Source organism: Mus caroli, chromosome 17, assembly GCF_900094665.2.
Source record: "Mus caroli chromosome 17, CAROLI_EIJ_v1.1, whole genome shotgun sequence".
NCBI classification, from domain to species: Eukaryota; Metazoa; Chordata; class Mammalia; order Rodentia; family Muridae; genus Mus; species Mus caroli.
This window is the reverse complement of record NC_034586.1, coordinates 4,744,085-4,757,599: the sequence shown is the minus strand read 5'-3', so window position 1 is coordinate 4,757,599 and position 13,515 is coordinate 4,744,085. Positions and strand designations below refer to the sequence as shown.

Below are 13,515 nucleotides of genomic sequence, written 5' to 3'. Positions count from 1 at the left end.
GGTAAAGTTGCCCCTTTAAGGGCACAGTTCTCCCCGGTGGAGAAAGGCGTCAGCAGGAGTGTAAGCAGCTGGTCAGTCCCATTTCCTCTGCGGTCAAGAAGCAGAGTGACGAATGCTTTTGCTTAGCTCGTATCATCATGTTTTATGCTTCCGTTCACTCCAGGGCCCTGGGCCATGGAATGGAACGACCCACAGTAAAGGTGGGTCGTTCCAATTCCGTTAACCTAATCTAGGTAATGTCCCACGGATGTTCCTGGAAGTGTGGCTCAGAGGTAAGTCTAGAGCAGCCATTCCCAGCTTACGGGTCACAACCCCTTTGACGGCCGAATGACCCTTTTAAAGGGGTCTCTGAAGACCCCTGGAAAACGCAGATATTTACATTACCACTCATAACTGCAAAATTGCAGTTATGAAGTAGCAACAAAAATAATTTTATGGATGGGGCTCCTCACAACCCGAGGAACTATTTCAAAGGGTCACGGCGTTAGGGAGGTTGTGAATGGCTGCCGTAGGTCAGTCAAGTTGACAATATTAACCGCCATGATGCTTCTAGTTCCTATTTAGGATCAGGATTAACATCTTTCGGCAACACAGCTCGTCGTTTACTCCTTACAGAAGCACGTGTGAGTGGATGCACACCTTTCCTCAGCGGGAGAGGGGATCACAATTAGAGAGAGTTCTAATTCTGGTCTGCTCATCCAGCTGTAATTGGATTGGACTGGAACTTGTGTAGTTTGGCTCCAATCCCTATCCTTGATTGCTTAGCTCGAAGGCACAATTCACCCGAAGATGGATCTGCTGCAGGCTTAAGAATGCCGAGTCTCTGGGCAGCAAGCCTCAATGGCAGAATTTGGAATTGTTCCTAAAATCTGTTTCCCTCAAATTAGTTTGACTTCTTGCATGCAGCTTCCTTGCCTTTATAACCAGGTCTCTTCGGTTGGCTTTGCCATCTTTAACACATTGAGGTTAAGAGCCTGTATTGTCATGGGAACAAATACATTTTGGCCCCAGGATAGGAAAGGCCCCAGCTGTTTTCCTGAGGACTTGGCATACAGGATGATGACCACAGAGAGGCAGGCTGATCATGGTCCACTTGGCTTTGGTAGTACACAAAACCTTTATGTTTAGAACACAGAGCTGTGGCCACAAGGTATGGGAAGGGTGTAGAGAATTTGTGGCTCTGCTTCTTCCAGCCAGGTTAAGAGCTTTCTGGCAACAGGAGCTCTTTTGTGTCTACATTTGTTTTCCCAGGGAGAGAGAGAGAGAGAGAGAGAGAGAGAGAGAGAGAGAGAGAGAGAATATGAATGAATGTGTGTGTGTCTGCATGCATGACTACATTTGCATTTGTGTTCATTTACATTTTCAGAACAAAAATGAAAATTCTAGTACAGAGGTTCCCTCTCTGTCTATGGGAGCCATATTCTAAGGCATCCCAAGGATGTCTGACTCTGTGGCTAGTATCAGATTGTATATGTGCTGTGTGATATTTTTGTATATGTGTATTTTCTAACCTAAGAGTCTAGCTTGTGTATAAGGATAGCAAGAGGTGAATATTAACTAAACAGAGCAACTATAGTCACGATCTACAGTATAGAGTATTTAAACTTGGCATGTGGCTCTGGAATATTCTGTTTAACATCTGTAGACCGCATTGCCTCTGGGTGACTGAAGCCATGGATGAGGTAGGACGCTACCATGTCCCTGCCATCTTGGGCTTGGAGGCAGTTGGTGATCTGGAGATAGGTGGCTGTACTGGCTTTTCTGTTGTGAGTGTGTTGGCTTTTCCTGTCCCCGTGGTAGGCTACTCTGAGGCCCTGTTAGCTTCCTGATCCACCCAAGGGACAGTATGGCCCTGAGCCCCATGGCTCTCATCCTTACACTGTGAGGTGGTGTGAATAAGAGTGGCTCCCATAGGCTAATAGATTTGAATGTTTGGCCACCAATCAGTGGTATTAGGTGTGGCCTTGTTGGATGGGTATGTCCTTTGTGGAGGAAGTGTGTCATTGGGGGTGGGTTTTCAAATGCTCCAGCCAGGCCAAGGGTCTGTCACTCTTTCTGCTGCCTGCTGCTGATCAGGATGTAGAACTGTCAGTTACTTATCCAGCACCTTTCTGCTTGCGTGCTGTCCTGTTTGTGCCTTGACAATAGTGGCCATGGTCAGGGTGTCTCTTTACAGCAATAGGGCAGTTACTTTCCACACTTCCCAGTAAACACCAGAGCCCCAGTTGGTGTTCAGTTTGCAAGGAAGCAATTGGCAAGTCTGATTTCCCAAACTTCCCCTCTTTCCTTGTGATAGGTTATTTCTCTGCTGGTGAAAGGAGCCAATCCAAACCAGATTAGATTATATTGAATGCAGGTTTATTGGGAAGCTGCTCTTGGGAGAGCTCACTGGCCCCAAGGATCTAGGCCAGGGGAGTCACCATAGAGAGAGAGAGGAAGGGAGAGGAGGGAAAAAAAGAGAGGAAGAGTACATTGCAGGGAGAAAAGAGGGAGGAAGAAGAGGGAGAAGAGGAAAAGGAGAAGGAAGAGGAGGAGGAGGAAGAGGAGGAAGGAGAAGGAGGAAGATGAAGGAGAAGAAGAAGAGGATAAGGATGAAGGAGAAGAAGAGGAGGAGGAGGAAGAGTAGGAGAGACCAAAATGTCTGGGGGAAGGGCAGCCCAACCCTGGGCTAGAAAGTTGAGGGTTTGGGGTCCTTGTATGCCAGGCAGGGACTGAGGGATGCTGGGAGAACCTGAAGGCCGGGTCTGCTTTAATATGTAAAATATGCACCTCAGTCCCTTCTCCCAGGGTCCAAAACCAAACCCCTTGGAAGAAGCAGGATCTGAGCTGGAACCCTGTTCTGGGAACTTGAATGCGCAAGCCAACTGCTAGCAGAACCAGCTTTGTGGCTAAATGTAGCATGCCTCACTGGGGGCAGGTTAGAGGTCGGGCTGCGGGACACTGAAGTTCAGAGAAACTTGCACATGGCCCAGAATCCAGGGAGAGGCCTGTGACCCAGAGTCCACAGCCAGAGGGAAGGAAGCACGCGCTCAGGAGAAAGGGATTGATGCGATGCACAGGGAGAAGTGATGTAGAAAGTTGGGACTCAGGGCCTGAGGGACAACCTTGGGCCAGGCGGGTGACCCTGGGTCACAGAGGACACCCATGAGAAGAGCACAGATCTAGAACTAGGGAGAGAATGGGACCCAGAGCTGGAGAAGAGAATGACTTCCAGAGAAGGATCTGGGACTGGAGGTCATTACAGGGCCAGATCTTCATGGAGCAGAGACACTGTCTCCACAGCCTAGGGTTTTCCCTTACCGCTTTGAGCCCTGGGAAGGCATTCCACCTCTGAGCGCTGGGTAAAACACAGATGAACCAAAGCAGGACATGGCCCCTCCTGCCAGCCAAGGACTTCAGATCTACCTGGTGACTCACTAAATGAATATTAGAGTCAGAGAGTTTTCATTTGTATTACCTTTAAACTTGAACAACCTAGGTTGGATGTAATGGGTGGGGGTTGGAGCTTGGATTTGGGGAGACTCCACCAAGAGGCTCAGCAAGCAGGCCTCAGACTTTAAGCCAGGGCAGTGTCACACACACCATGAAGTGTGTGTGTGTGTGTGTTTGCATGTGTGTGTGTGTCTGCTCTAGTGTCCCCAAAGGGAACTGAGGGGAGAGAAGGTGAATCACTTGCCCATTTTCTCCCAAACACCAGAGAAGCAGCCAGCGCCATTGCTGCATGGACTTCAAGGCTTTGGGAGAAGTGGAGGAGGGAGAGCAGGAGAGGAGGGAGAGCAGGAGAGGAGGGAGAGGAGAGGAGGAGGAAGAACAGGGGAGGAAGGAGAGGTGGGGAGGAGGAATCGGAAGAGGAGCAGGAGGAGGAGCAGGAGCAGGAGGAGGAGCAAGAGGAGGAGGAGGAGCAAGGCTGAGCTATCACTGCTGGATAGGAGCAGAAGTCAAAGGCATGCATGAGGGCTCTTAGACACAGGCTGATTTTTTTCCTACTGGGGCCAACTGTGACCTAGGGATGGCTAGGGAGTGTGTCACCACGGGGCACAGTGGACCAAAAACTTAAGGTCCTACATGCTTGTCTTTTTGCCTCAGTGAAGCATGAGCGTGCCAAGGTCAAATTGCAGAGTTTCTGGCTAGTGCCAGGCCTAGCGCTCCATCAGTGATGTGCCACCCTGCAGCTGCTGTCAGCACTCCTCTGCCACCCAGGCTGCGGCCATGTAGGCTAACTCTGAGGCTGGGAGATTCTGCCTCAGATCCTTTTTTTTTTTTTTTTTGGTTTTTTTTCGGTTTTTTCGAGACAGGGTTTCTCTGTGTAGCCCTGGCTGTCCTGGCACTCACTTTGTAGACCAGGCTGGCCTCAGATCCTTAATGGAGCCATGTGTCTTTGTCATCTCTAGCAGCATGTGGTCTCCAAAGTGAGCAGGATAAAGCACAGGCACACAGACTATTGACTCTCTCTTGGTTGGGGAGGTGGGCTCCAATCAGCTGGAGTTCTAGCACAGCGCTCCAGGTCTGTGGTCACGTGACTGCCAGAGGGCTCGTCTCCTGAAACGTTGGCTTGTTGGCTTGGCGCTTCTGGCTGTCCTCCAAGCTTAGTGACAGGCCTATTGTCTATGCCTCAATCCCGGACTCACAGGCCTGCTGGAGGCTTTCCCCAAACACAGAAGCCCCTTCTCCCAGGGTGTATGCAATGCCAAAGAGTGGGAGCGAGCACCCCAAGCAGAAGTCACAGTCCTGTGTAACGGAACCTTCTCTCTCAGATTCCATTTGCTGAGAGGTGAACTCAGAGCACAGCCCACACCCAGGGATACCTCTAGGTCATGGGACCATCTTAGGGGCCACCCACCATACCATGGCGTTTTGTTTGAGACCTTCTCTTCTTCCTCTTGGTAAACATCCTATCCCTTAGGTGATGCAAGGAAGCGTGGCCAGGAGAACAGGTTAGAATTTGTTGCATTTCTCTGTGCAAAGAACAGGCCAAGCAAAGAATTGGTGCTTATTTTCAAGTCTTTTTTTTTTTTTTTTTTGAGTCAGGGTTTCTCTGTTTAGCTCTGGCTGTCCTGGAACTCACTTTGTAGACCAGGCTGGCCTCGAACTCAGAAATCCGCCTGCCTCTGCCTCCCTGCTGGAATTAAAGGCATGCGCCACCGCGGCCGGGCACTTATTTTCAAGTCTTAAAAGTTTCGTTTTCAGATGATATATTTTGCTCATGTTTTTTTTTTTTTCTCTCTCCCAACCCCTCCCCCCTTTTCTACCTGCTCAACTTTATGTTTCTCCCTCCCTCCCTCCCTCTCTCTCTCTCAAAAAAAAATTGAAACAAATGATTATTATCCTGGGGTGTGAGGTTGGCGTGTTCTTTGATGGTGGCCTTAGTCATGGAGTGTCTGCCCTTAACTTCCCAGCTCTCAGGGCTCTGAGACTGACACAGGCCACCAGCTAGGGGGGAGGGGCCTGATGAGCTCTTCTCTGCTGGGGAAGTGAGCCCATTGAAGGCAGATTAGAGGATATGTAAAGGCAGGGTTCTTGGATAAGTTCACTGTTCCCAAGGAACTAGGCCAGGGAAGTCACCACGGGAAAGGGAGACAGAGGGGAGGGGGAAGAAGAAAAAAAAAAAAGCACCTTTACACAGAGAGGGAGAGAAGGAAGAAAGGCGGAGAGACCAGAAAGTCTGCAGTGTACAGGGCAGAGCCTCGGGGGAGAAGCCCAGCCCCTGGTCTGGAAGGAGGGGACTGAGGGATGCTGGGAGAACTTTGCCGCCAGGTCTGCTAACTATGCACCTCACTGTTTGTCTGGGATCTGAATCACAATCAGGCCTAACACCTCCTGCTTATCTCTGACCCCCAAGAGCTCTGAGCACACACCTCCTATTGAAACTGGGGCCTACTAATTCATTTCTTACAACATCTCAGCCAAGATTAATTGGCACCCTCTGTGCAGACTTTGGCAGGCCCTGTTGTGACAGCTAGAATAGACAGATGTGTTACTTTAAGCCCTGATGGCTCATTTACTGACCCAGGCAGGGTGGGGCGTGGTGCCCGGGATGGACCTTGGTGTTACACAGATAAGGAACCTAAAGGTGACCAAGAGAATCCTGAGCAGAGAAAAGTCCCAGGCAGCTCACACACAGGAGGAGCCAGCCCTAAACTGCAGTCCCAAGCTAGACATGTCAGGGCTTCTTTTATGGTACCAACTCCCCTGGCACGCCACTTAAGTTAGCCTGTACTGGCCAGGAGTGAGTCAGGCAGAGACAAGGCTGCCTGACAGCAGAACTGACCCGTCTCTCTTTTGCAAACCATCCTAGCCAATGACATCTGTTCCCCACTGGCTACCCTCACAGACACCCATCTGTTCCTCCCCAGGGCCCTGCACACCTGCTCCCAGAATCTTTCAGTTGGCCTTATCACTGGACACCTGTCAGAGCAAGGTGTCCCATTATCTCCTGCCTGTAAGGCGTCCTGTGTGTGTGTCTGCTCTTGCTTACCCCACCCCCAACCCCATACTTCCTGCTTATCTTCCCAGATACTCTGGCCTTAGGCCGTTCTAGAAGTATCTGGGCCAGCCTTTTAGAATAGTAAGGGTGGGGTGGGGTGAGGCAAGGGCCATGGGGGTGGTAAGGGCAGGAACTCTTTATCTGTTTTGTTCTGGCTGCATCTCAGGACCTCAGAGAAAAGTCAGTGGAAATACCCTTGCTAGTCTCAGCACACTTCTTGGCCAGGAAACATCCCTCCTCTCCCCCACTACACCCTGCACACCTGTCAAATCTAGAAACGTCTGGGGCTTGCCCCAGGGAGGAAGAGGCCGAGCTGGATGAAACGTTATTCAGTGATGAAGGACCTTGTATACTGGGCTGGCTTCTGATAAATGATGTGTGGTTATTTCCAGCCTGAGTGAGAGAAATTCTTAGAGAGTGCTTTTGTTTAGAGGGTTTGGTCTGTGCATCCCCCACACCCACCCCATCCTGAGGGCTGTGACTAATCGTGAACAGGCCTCATTTTGTTTAGAGAGACTCTCAGGACTTCCTGGTAGGAGGCTCCATAGCATTTTCCTGCATGTGAGGTCCTAGAAAGCCAGAACTGGGCCAGTACCACAAGACAGATGTACCACATCATAGAGTGTCTCAGCCCTTTGGTGCCCACTGATGTGCCCTGGTGCCCACTGACATGCCCACTTCATCATTTTGAGCTCTGCTCTCGTCTCCATCATCCCAGAGCTCCCTTGTATGTATCACTATCCCAGGAGGGCAGCTGTGTAGTCTGTGCTGGGGGAAGGGGCTAATCAAACCTCCAGTGTGCTACCCACCATTTGCCTCTAGACTCTTGTCACAGACAGTCCCACACACCTATGTGTCCCCAGCATTGAAACCCTGCCGGGCCTAAAGGGAGTCCTTGCCTGGACTGGACAGCTTGAGGTTCATGTTTCTAGGAGATAAGCGCTCATGTCATGGGTGGGAACCGAGGCTGAGCTCTCAGTTGCTTTGCTTGTCCTCGGGTGTGACCAGGCTAGCCTGACCCCAGGGCAGGCAGACCCCTGTCAGACTTCGGTCTTGGCTACTTGTCTCCAGTTTGCATGCAAGGAACATGCTAGAATGCTGAAGAGTGGGCCTTTGACCTGATTACTTTTGACAAACTTCTCACCCTTCAAAGTTTCACTGAAATGACCTTATTTATTTATTTTTTTTAAGTGAAAAGTTTTAATTTGAAACTTTAAGAACAAAATGAAGAGAAGCTCCCGATCACTAAACTTTATTAATTAAAATTTGTTAATTGTATTTATTGTGCATATGTGTGCACACACGGACATATATGACTTGGTACGTGTGTGTGTGTGTGCGCACATATGCGCGCGTATACGTGGAGGTCAGAGGGTAATGCATAGGATTCTTTATAGGATTCTTTTCTCCCCTTTGCCTGTGTGGGTCTGGGGAGTTCTATCTCAGGCCACCAAGCATCTTTCCCCATTGAGCCAGGCATCTTGCCAGCTTTAATTTTTATATATTTAGTGGCCATAACCACCATGGCTAGACCCGAAGGGACCCACTGATAAGCCTTCAGGAGTGGTTTTATATTTGAACCTAGTAAGGTATTAATACAAATGCAGCCTTGAGCAGGGGCCACCTGCTGAGTGTCCTCAGCCCTGGACTGGTTTCTGCCAGACCCTGGGGGTTTGGGGTTAGAGGACCAGAAGCCGCGGCTCCTAACCTGCAAACCTGACACTGGTTTGCATTTTTCACTTGGCAGGCTGCTGTCCTGGACCCAGAAGGGGTCTCATATGCAGTCTGGTAGTGAAATTAGCTAAAAGCCGCCAAATTTGAGGGTTAAGATGCCTGGAGCCCCATGTTATTTAAAGCAGTTTTTTGTTTTGCCATCTGGTCACACACTGCACTGTCTTAGTTGGAGATGCTAAATTCTGGCTCAGAGAATGGCTGTGTTCCCCGAGAGATGCCCTCCCTAGCTGGGTGGGGTACCCATGGCAATGAACTTCTCAACCCTCATGCCCCCATATACCCTTAGCTTTCACCCCCTTTTCTCACCTCCAAAAAAATCTCCAGAACTTTTTGGTCTAAAACCTGGCCACGGTAGACACTTAATTCAGCACATGGTGGATATAGGTTACCCTATATTAATTTTAGGTTTTCCTAGATATATTTACATCTTACTGCCATATTAATTTCCAGGATGTCAGTCAAGAATGAGTTAAACTTGTAAAGCCTCTTAGCATAGCCCCTCCCTTCCTCCCTCCATCCATCTCCTGTTTATGTAAGGTGAGAATTTTAATTGGCGTGAATTTTATATTAATGGCTGTAAATTAAGGCTTGACTAATCCGATTTGTAGTTGGCCAGCCAGAGAGTGAGCATTTTCAGCTCTATGGACCACATCATCTGTATGACCACCATTCACTTATGATAGCAGCTGCATTGCTCCTGCATTCAGGTGAATGCTTACCCTGTACCAATAAAACTGCACTGAAACCCGTGGGCATCAGAATGGCTCTGGTTTGCAGCTGTAGCTGTACTATTAAATATTGTCAGATGTGTAGTATACCCTGTAGCCAATGAATGCTTTTACTGTGGGACCTTGAAGTGACTCTTGGTGACATATGACAGTGATGGGAATTACAGACACTTTTTTTCCCTAAAGCTGAGGACCACAAACCCAGGGCCTTGCACTTGCACTGAGCTAAATCCCCAACCCCGGGAATACAGACTCTTGAGTCACCTCTAGTTGAACCCCTAGATTCTCACAACCCACTAGGGCAGCCTTCTCCACTAGCTACCAAAGGCCAAGTGCTAACACTCACTTGTGTCTCATAGGAGAACCAGGAACAGGAAGTGCACCCAAGAATGCAACTATGAGTGATGGGCTGGGCGAGACTGACCACCCACGCAGCCCAGCAGCTGCCCTGGTAGACCCAACAGCACCTCTGTGGGTGGAAGTGTGGGTCATTCTGTAATTCCTGAGCACTCCATATGTAATTTTTGCAAGATCCAGTACATAGAATCTTAAAAATTTTAAGTTTTAACTTCCAGAAAGAAGAGCTTAATTAGCCAGTGGAAGCTTTGTGTTTGGATCCATTTGCTCTCATCGGAGATTAAAGTGAGGACAGGCAGGAATGTCCCTTCCTGTTCCCTGGAGTCTGACGTCTACTGTGGACACAGGGCAGTGAGCTCCCAGGGAGGACTATGACCCCAAAGATGGTTTGGTTATCAGGGTGACAGGCACAAGAGTAAGGTCATCTCTAGAGTCAGGCAGTTTACTCCCTCATCTGAGACTTTAAAGTTACTCCGTGCTGACAAGAAAAAGCTGGGTGTCGATGTAGGTGAGGCCTCCTCAGAAGTTTACCTCAGGGCCCCAAGCATGATAGAAATGCTACGAGTCTTAGCCATGAAGACACTGAGTGGAAGATAGGAAAAGGGGAGAGAAGGGAGTGGGTGATGTGAAATGCCTGCTCTTCCCTTCAGGCGGCGAAGGCTTAGGACCTTGATAGACAGCTGTCAAAAAAGTGCTCAGCTGCCTACAACGGTCCACACTGCCAGTGTGGGTGAGCATCCATCTCAGTCAGGGAACGTCTCAGCTGATTCCATAGTGGAGAGTAAAAATACGAATGGTGGCAGTGGTCAGGGTGCTAAGTGGGTAAAGGGCTTACCAGGCAAGTATGGGACCTGAGTTTGGATCCCCATAACTTCCATACAGCTCAGGACACATAGTGTGTCTGGAATTCTACTGCTCCTCCGGGGAGGTGAGCAGTGGAGACTGGAGAATCCCCAGACACTCGTAGGCCATCTAACCTGGCATGTACAACCGACAAACAACAAGATGCTCTGCCTCAAACAATGTAGAAGGCAGGGACTGATACCTGGAGTTGTCCCCTGGCCTCCATGTGTCTGCATTCTGCATTCATACACATGGATGTTCTCTCTCTCTCTCTCTCTCTCTCTCTCTCTCTCTCTGACACACACAGAGAGAGAGAGAGAGAGAGAGACAGACAGACAGACAGACAGACAGACAGACAGACAATACAAGTCCAGCAAAGTAAAAGTCATTTTGCATCTCCCTGACTTCTTGCCTCATTAGATTCCCAAGTTCCCCACCCGACCCCTGGTGCCCACACAGTGTGGTCATGGAGCAACTGTTGGGGACTAACCACAGCTACCCTGGCCTGAGGAGTTTGGCTATTTCCAGCTGCAGAGACAAATAAGAGCATCCATTTAAGCCAAGTTGACTTCCCAGCTTCCCCTGCTCCCCATGCCAGCTATGGGGCTCCTCAAACTCTGCTGGCCTCTGCTTGCTAGTCTGTCACGTCATGAACCTTGCTGGCCTTGCCTGAACGAACTCAGTGGCTTTGCTGATGGGTTGATCTGTGGGATGGCATTCTATAGACTTGCCAGACAGAACTTCAGGTTGGGCTTGGTGAACAAACAGATGTCAATTATCTAGGAGGGCTGTGGTCCATGAGAGTATCCTCAAGCGGCCATGGAGCAGCCCACCCAGGGATGAGTCAATGCAGAGGCAAAGAGGAACGGCTCCAAGTCCAAAGGCTTTGGCTTTGTAGCCTTTGGTATGGCTGGCTATTCCTTCCCTATAAAAGCTCCAAGAGCCATGTCTCCTTCACAGATACCCTAAGGTTCTTCTTCTGTTTCAGAACTCCAAAGTCCTGGCCAAGAAAGAGCTGGCTTATGTCCCAATCATTGGCTGGATGTGGTACTTCGTGGAAATGATCTTTTGCACGCGCAAGTGGGAGCAAGATCGGCAGACGGTTGCCAAGAGCCTGCTGCACCTCCGGGACTACCCAGAGAAGTATCTGGTACGTAGGCAAAAGAGCCGTGTGCTATCTGGCTCCTGTGGAATTATGTGTGGCCACCACACATAGGAGTCACTTTAGGACTCTTCTGCGGGTGACCACTGAATTGAGTGTGACCTGGAATGACATGTGACCTGAGGGCACTTTGGGGCTGACCTGGATCCTCCTGTATGACCATTATCTTTTGCTTTTCAGTTCCTGATCCACTGTGAGGGTACACGGTTCACAGAGAAGAAACACCAAATCAGCATGCAGGTGGCCCAAGCCAAGGGGCTGCCCAGCCTCAAACACCACCTGCTGCCACGCACCAAAGGCTTTGCTATTACTGTGAAGTGCTTGCGAGATGTTGGTAAGGATGCTGGCTAAACAGGGGATCTTTGAGGCTAGGTGGGACCTGGGACAAGAGGCAGGTTCCGGTCTGGTTGGGCACCTCACATTTCTGCATCCCAGTGAATACTTCCCTCTGCTGGTCAGTGGCGGCACTGCACTGTGAGTGCAGAAGGTGCAGGCTCCCTGGAGGACCCCTGAGATGGCCTGGCCATGGAGCTGCAGTCTTTGAGGCCATCTCTTGCTTGTCTATTGCTGACAACCACCTGTAGATGATCTGACCTGTACTCTAGGGCAGCTGACCCATGAGTCTGGAGTCTTAAGCCAGTGTAGATAAAAAGCAGAAGGCGGCAGTGGTCAGTTGCCACTGGCATTCTGACATGACTTCTTCCATTTCCTTTTTAACCTTTCTCTTCAGTTTAAAACACGTTTGTTTTCATAGGTAAGCCCTTTCACATCTCTTACTCCCTGGGCCTTCAGCTCCAAAAGAGGCTTGACTTTTTACCTGGGCTGGATAGGACTTGACACTGCTTCAAGTGTGAAGGCACCACAGAGCTTGGGCAGGCTTTCCTACAGCTTCATGTGTTGGGCATGGCAAGAAAATGCTTTATCCCAGAGGAAGAGGTGGGCCAAGTTGGCCCTGCTCTGTTGCCAGAGGCAGGTCAGATGTGGCTTCTGGCTCCGTGCTACTAGCTTCTATAGCCTTGTTTTTATCTCTTGTACGGGGGGGGGGGGGTGTCTTCCTTAGCCCCCATGTCAAGGATTTAACCAGGACACCAAGGACATCAACAGGTTAAATATCTTCTGGGCTAGTGCCCACTTTAGGCATCAGAGCCCACCAATGACAGGGAGAGTGGTTGGGCCTTTAAGAACAGTGCCTCTAGATACTCCTATAAGGCAGCATGGGGACCCTTTCCCATTGAGAAAGATAGTGGACCTACAGACCTGTAGCAGGGTTAGGCATCAGGGTTAAAAAACGGATGGTGATTTTATAACATTGAATTCGTGTTCTTCATATTTCCAAGTGATCCAGGGATGGTTTACAATTTCAGTGATTCCCCTGCTACTTTTACTAACATTAACTGCAGACGTCTAAAGCTGTCAGGCCCGGGTCAGGATCATATATATCATGGCAAGTACAGTGGGCTCCGCCTGCATGTGTAACTGGCATCTGTCACCTCAGCCCTGTGTGATGATGGCTTTGTAAGCCCACTCTACAGAACACCTAGGTTTGGAAGATTGCGTAATGCAGCTAAGCAAACTCCCACTGCTGGGAAAAGGCAGCTGTGGGCGCCACACCCAGCCTTTCTCTGCTGCCATCTGTTTCCACCATGTTTTTACACATTCTACCCACTTGCTTCTGTCATTAAATCACCCGTTCTTTGATCCCATAAGCATTTCTGGAGCCTGACCTGGGTCCCAGGGCTCCCGCAGCAAGGTTGGATGGAATGTGGAATATGCCGACGAGATAACTTGGAATGCGCTTATAGGATACTGTTACAGGGGCTTTTAGGGCTCTCATTTGGGCTTTTATAATAAAGAGATAGAAACATCTGTATTAGAAGCCTGTTTCCCTTCCTGCTGGGTGTAGTCTCCTGAGTTATCCATCTAGAGTCACTGTTAGTCTCCTTGCTCTGTTCCTCCCCCAGCTCCAGCCTCCAGCTCCTTATTCATCAAAAGCCATTCCTCCTTCCTGATACAAAAAGGCGTATTAGCATAGTGGGCGAAGTTCCATAGCTTACTCACTCTGAATCAATCAGCAGCAGGGTTACACCATATATTAGCATAGAGGAAGAGGTCTCAAAATTTACTTACTTTGAACCAATCAGCATCAGGGTTACACCATATATATATATATATATATATATATATATATATATATATATACACACACA

The 13,515-nt window shown here is 49.4% G+C and overlaps 1 protein-coding gene across 1 annotated transcript in view; it reads left to right on the top strand.

Moving 5' to 3' along the window:
* Agpat4 (1-acylglycerol-3-phosphate O-acyltransferase 4) overlaps positions 1-13,515 on the top strand; it is a 101,191-nt gene that overhangs the window by 79,858 nt on the left and 7,818 nt on the right. Inside the window, exons 4-5 of the mRNA XM_021149365.2 lie at positions 11,135-11,296; positions 11,489-11,642. Of these exons, the coding sequence (XP_021005024.1) occupies positions 11,135-11,296; positions 11,489-11,642 (316 nt within the window). The remainder of the gene's footprint in view (positions 1-11,134; positions 11,297-11,488; positions 11,643-13,515) is intronic.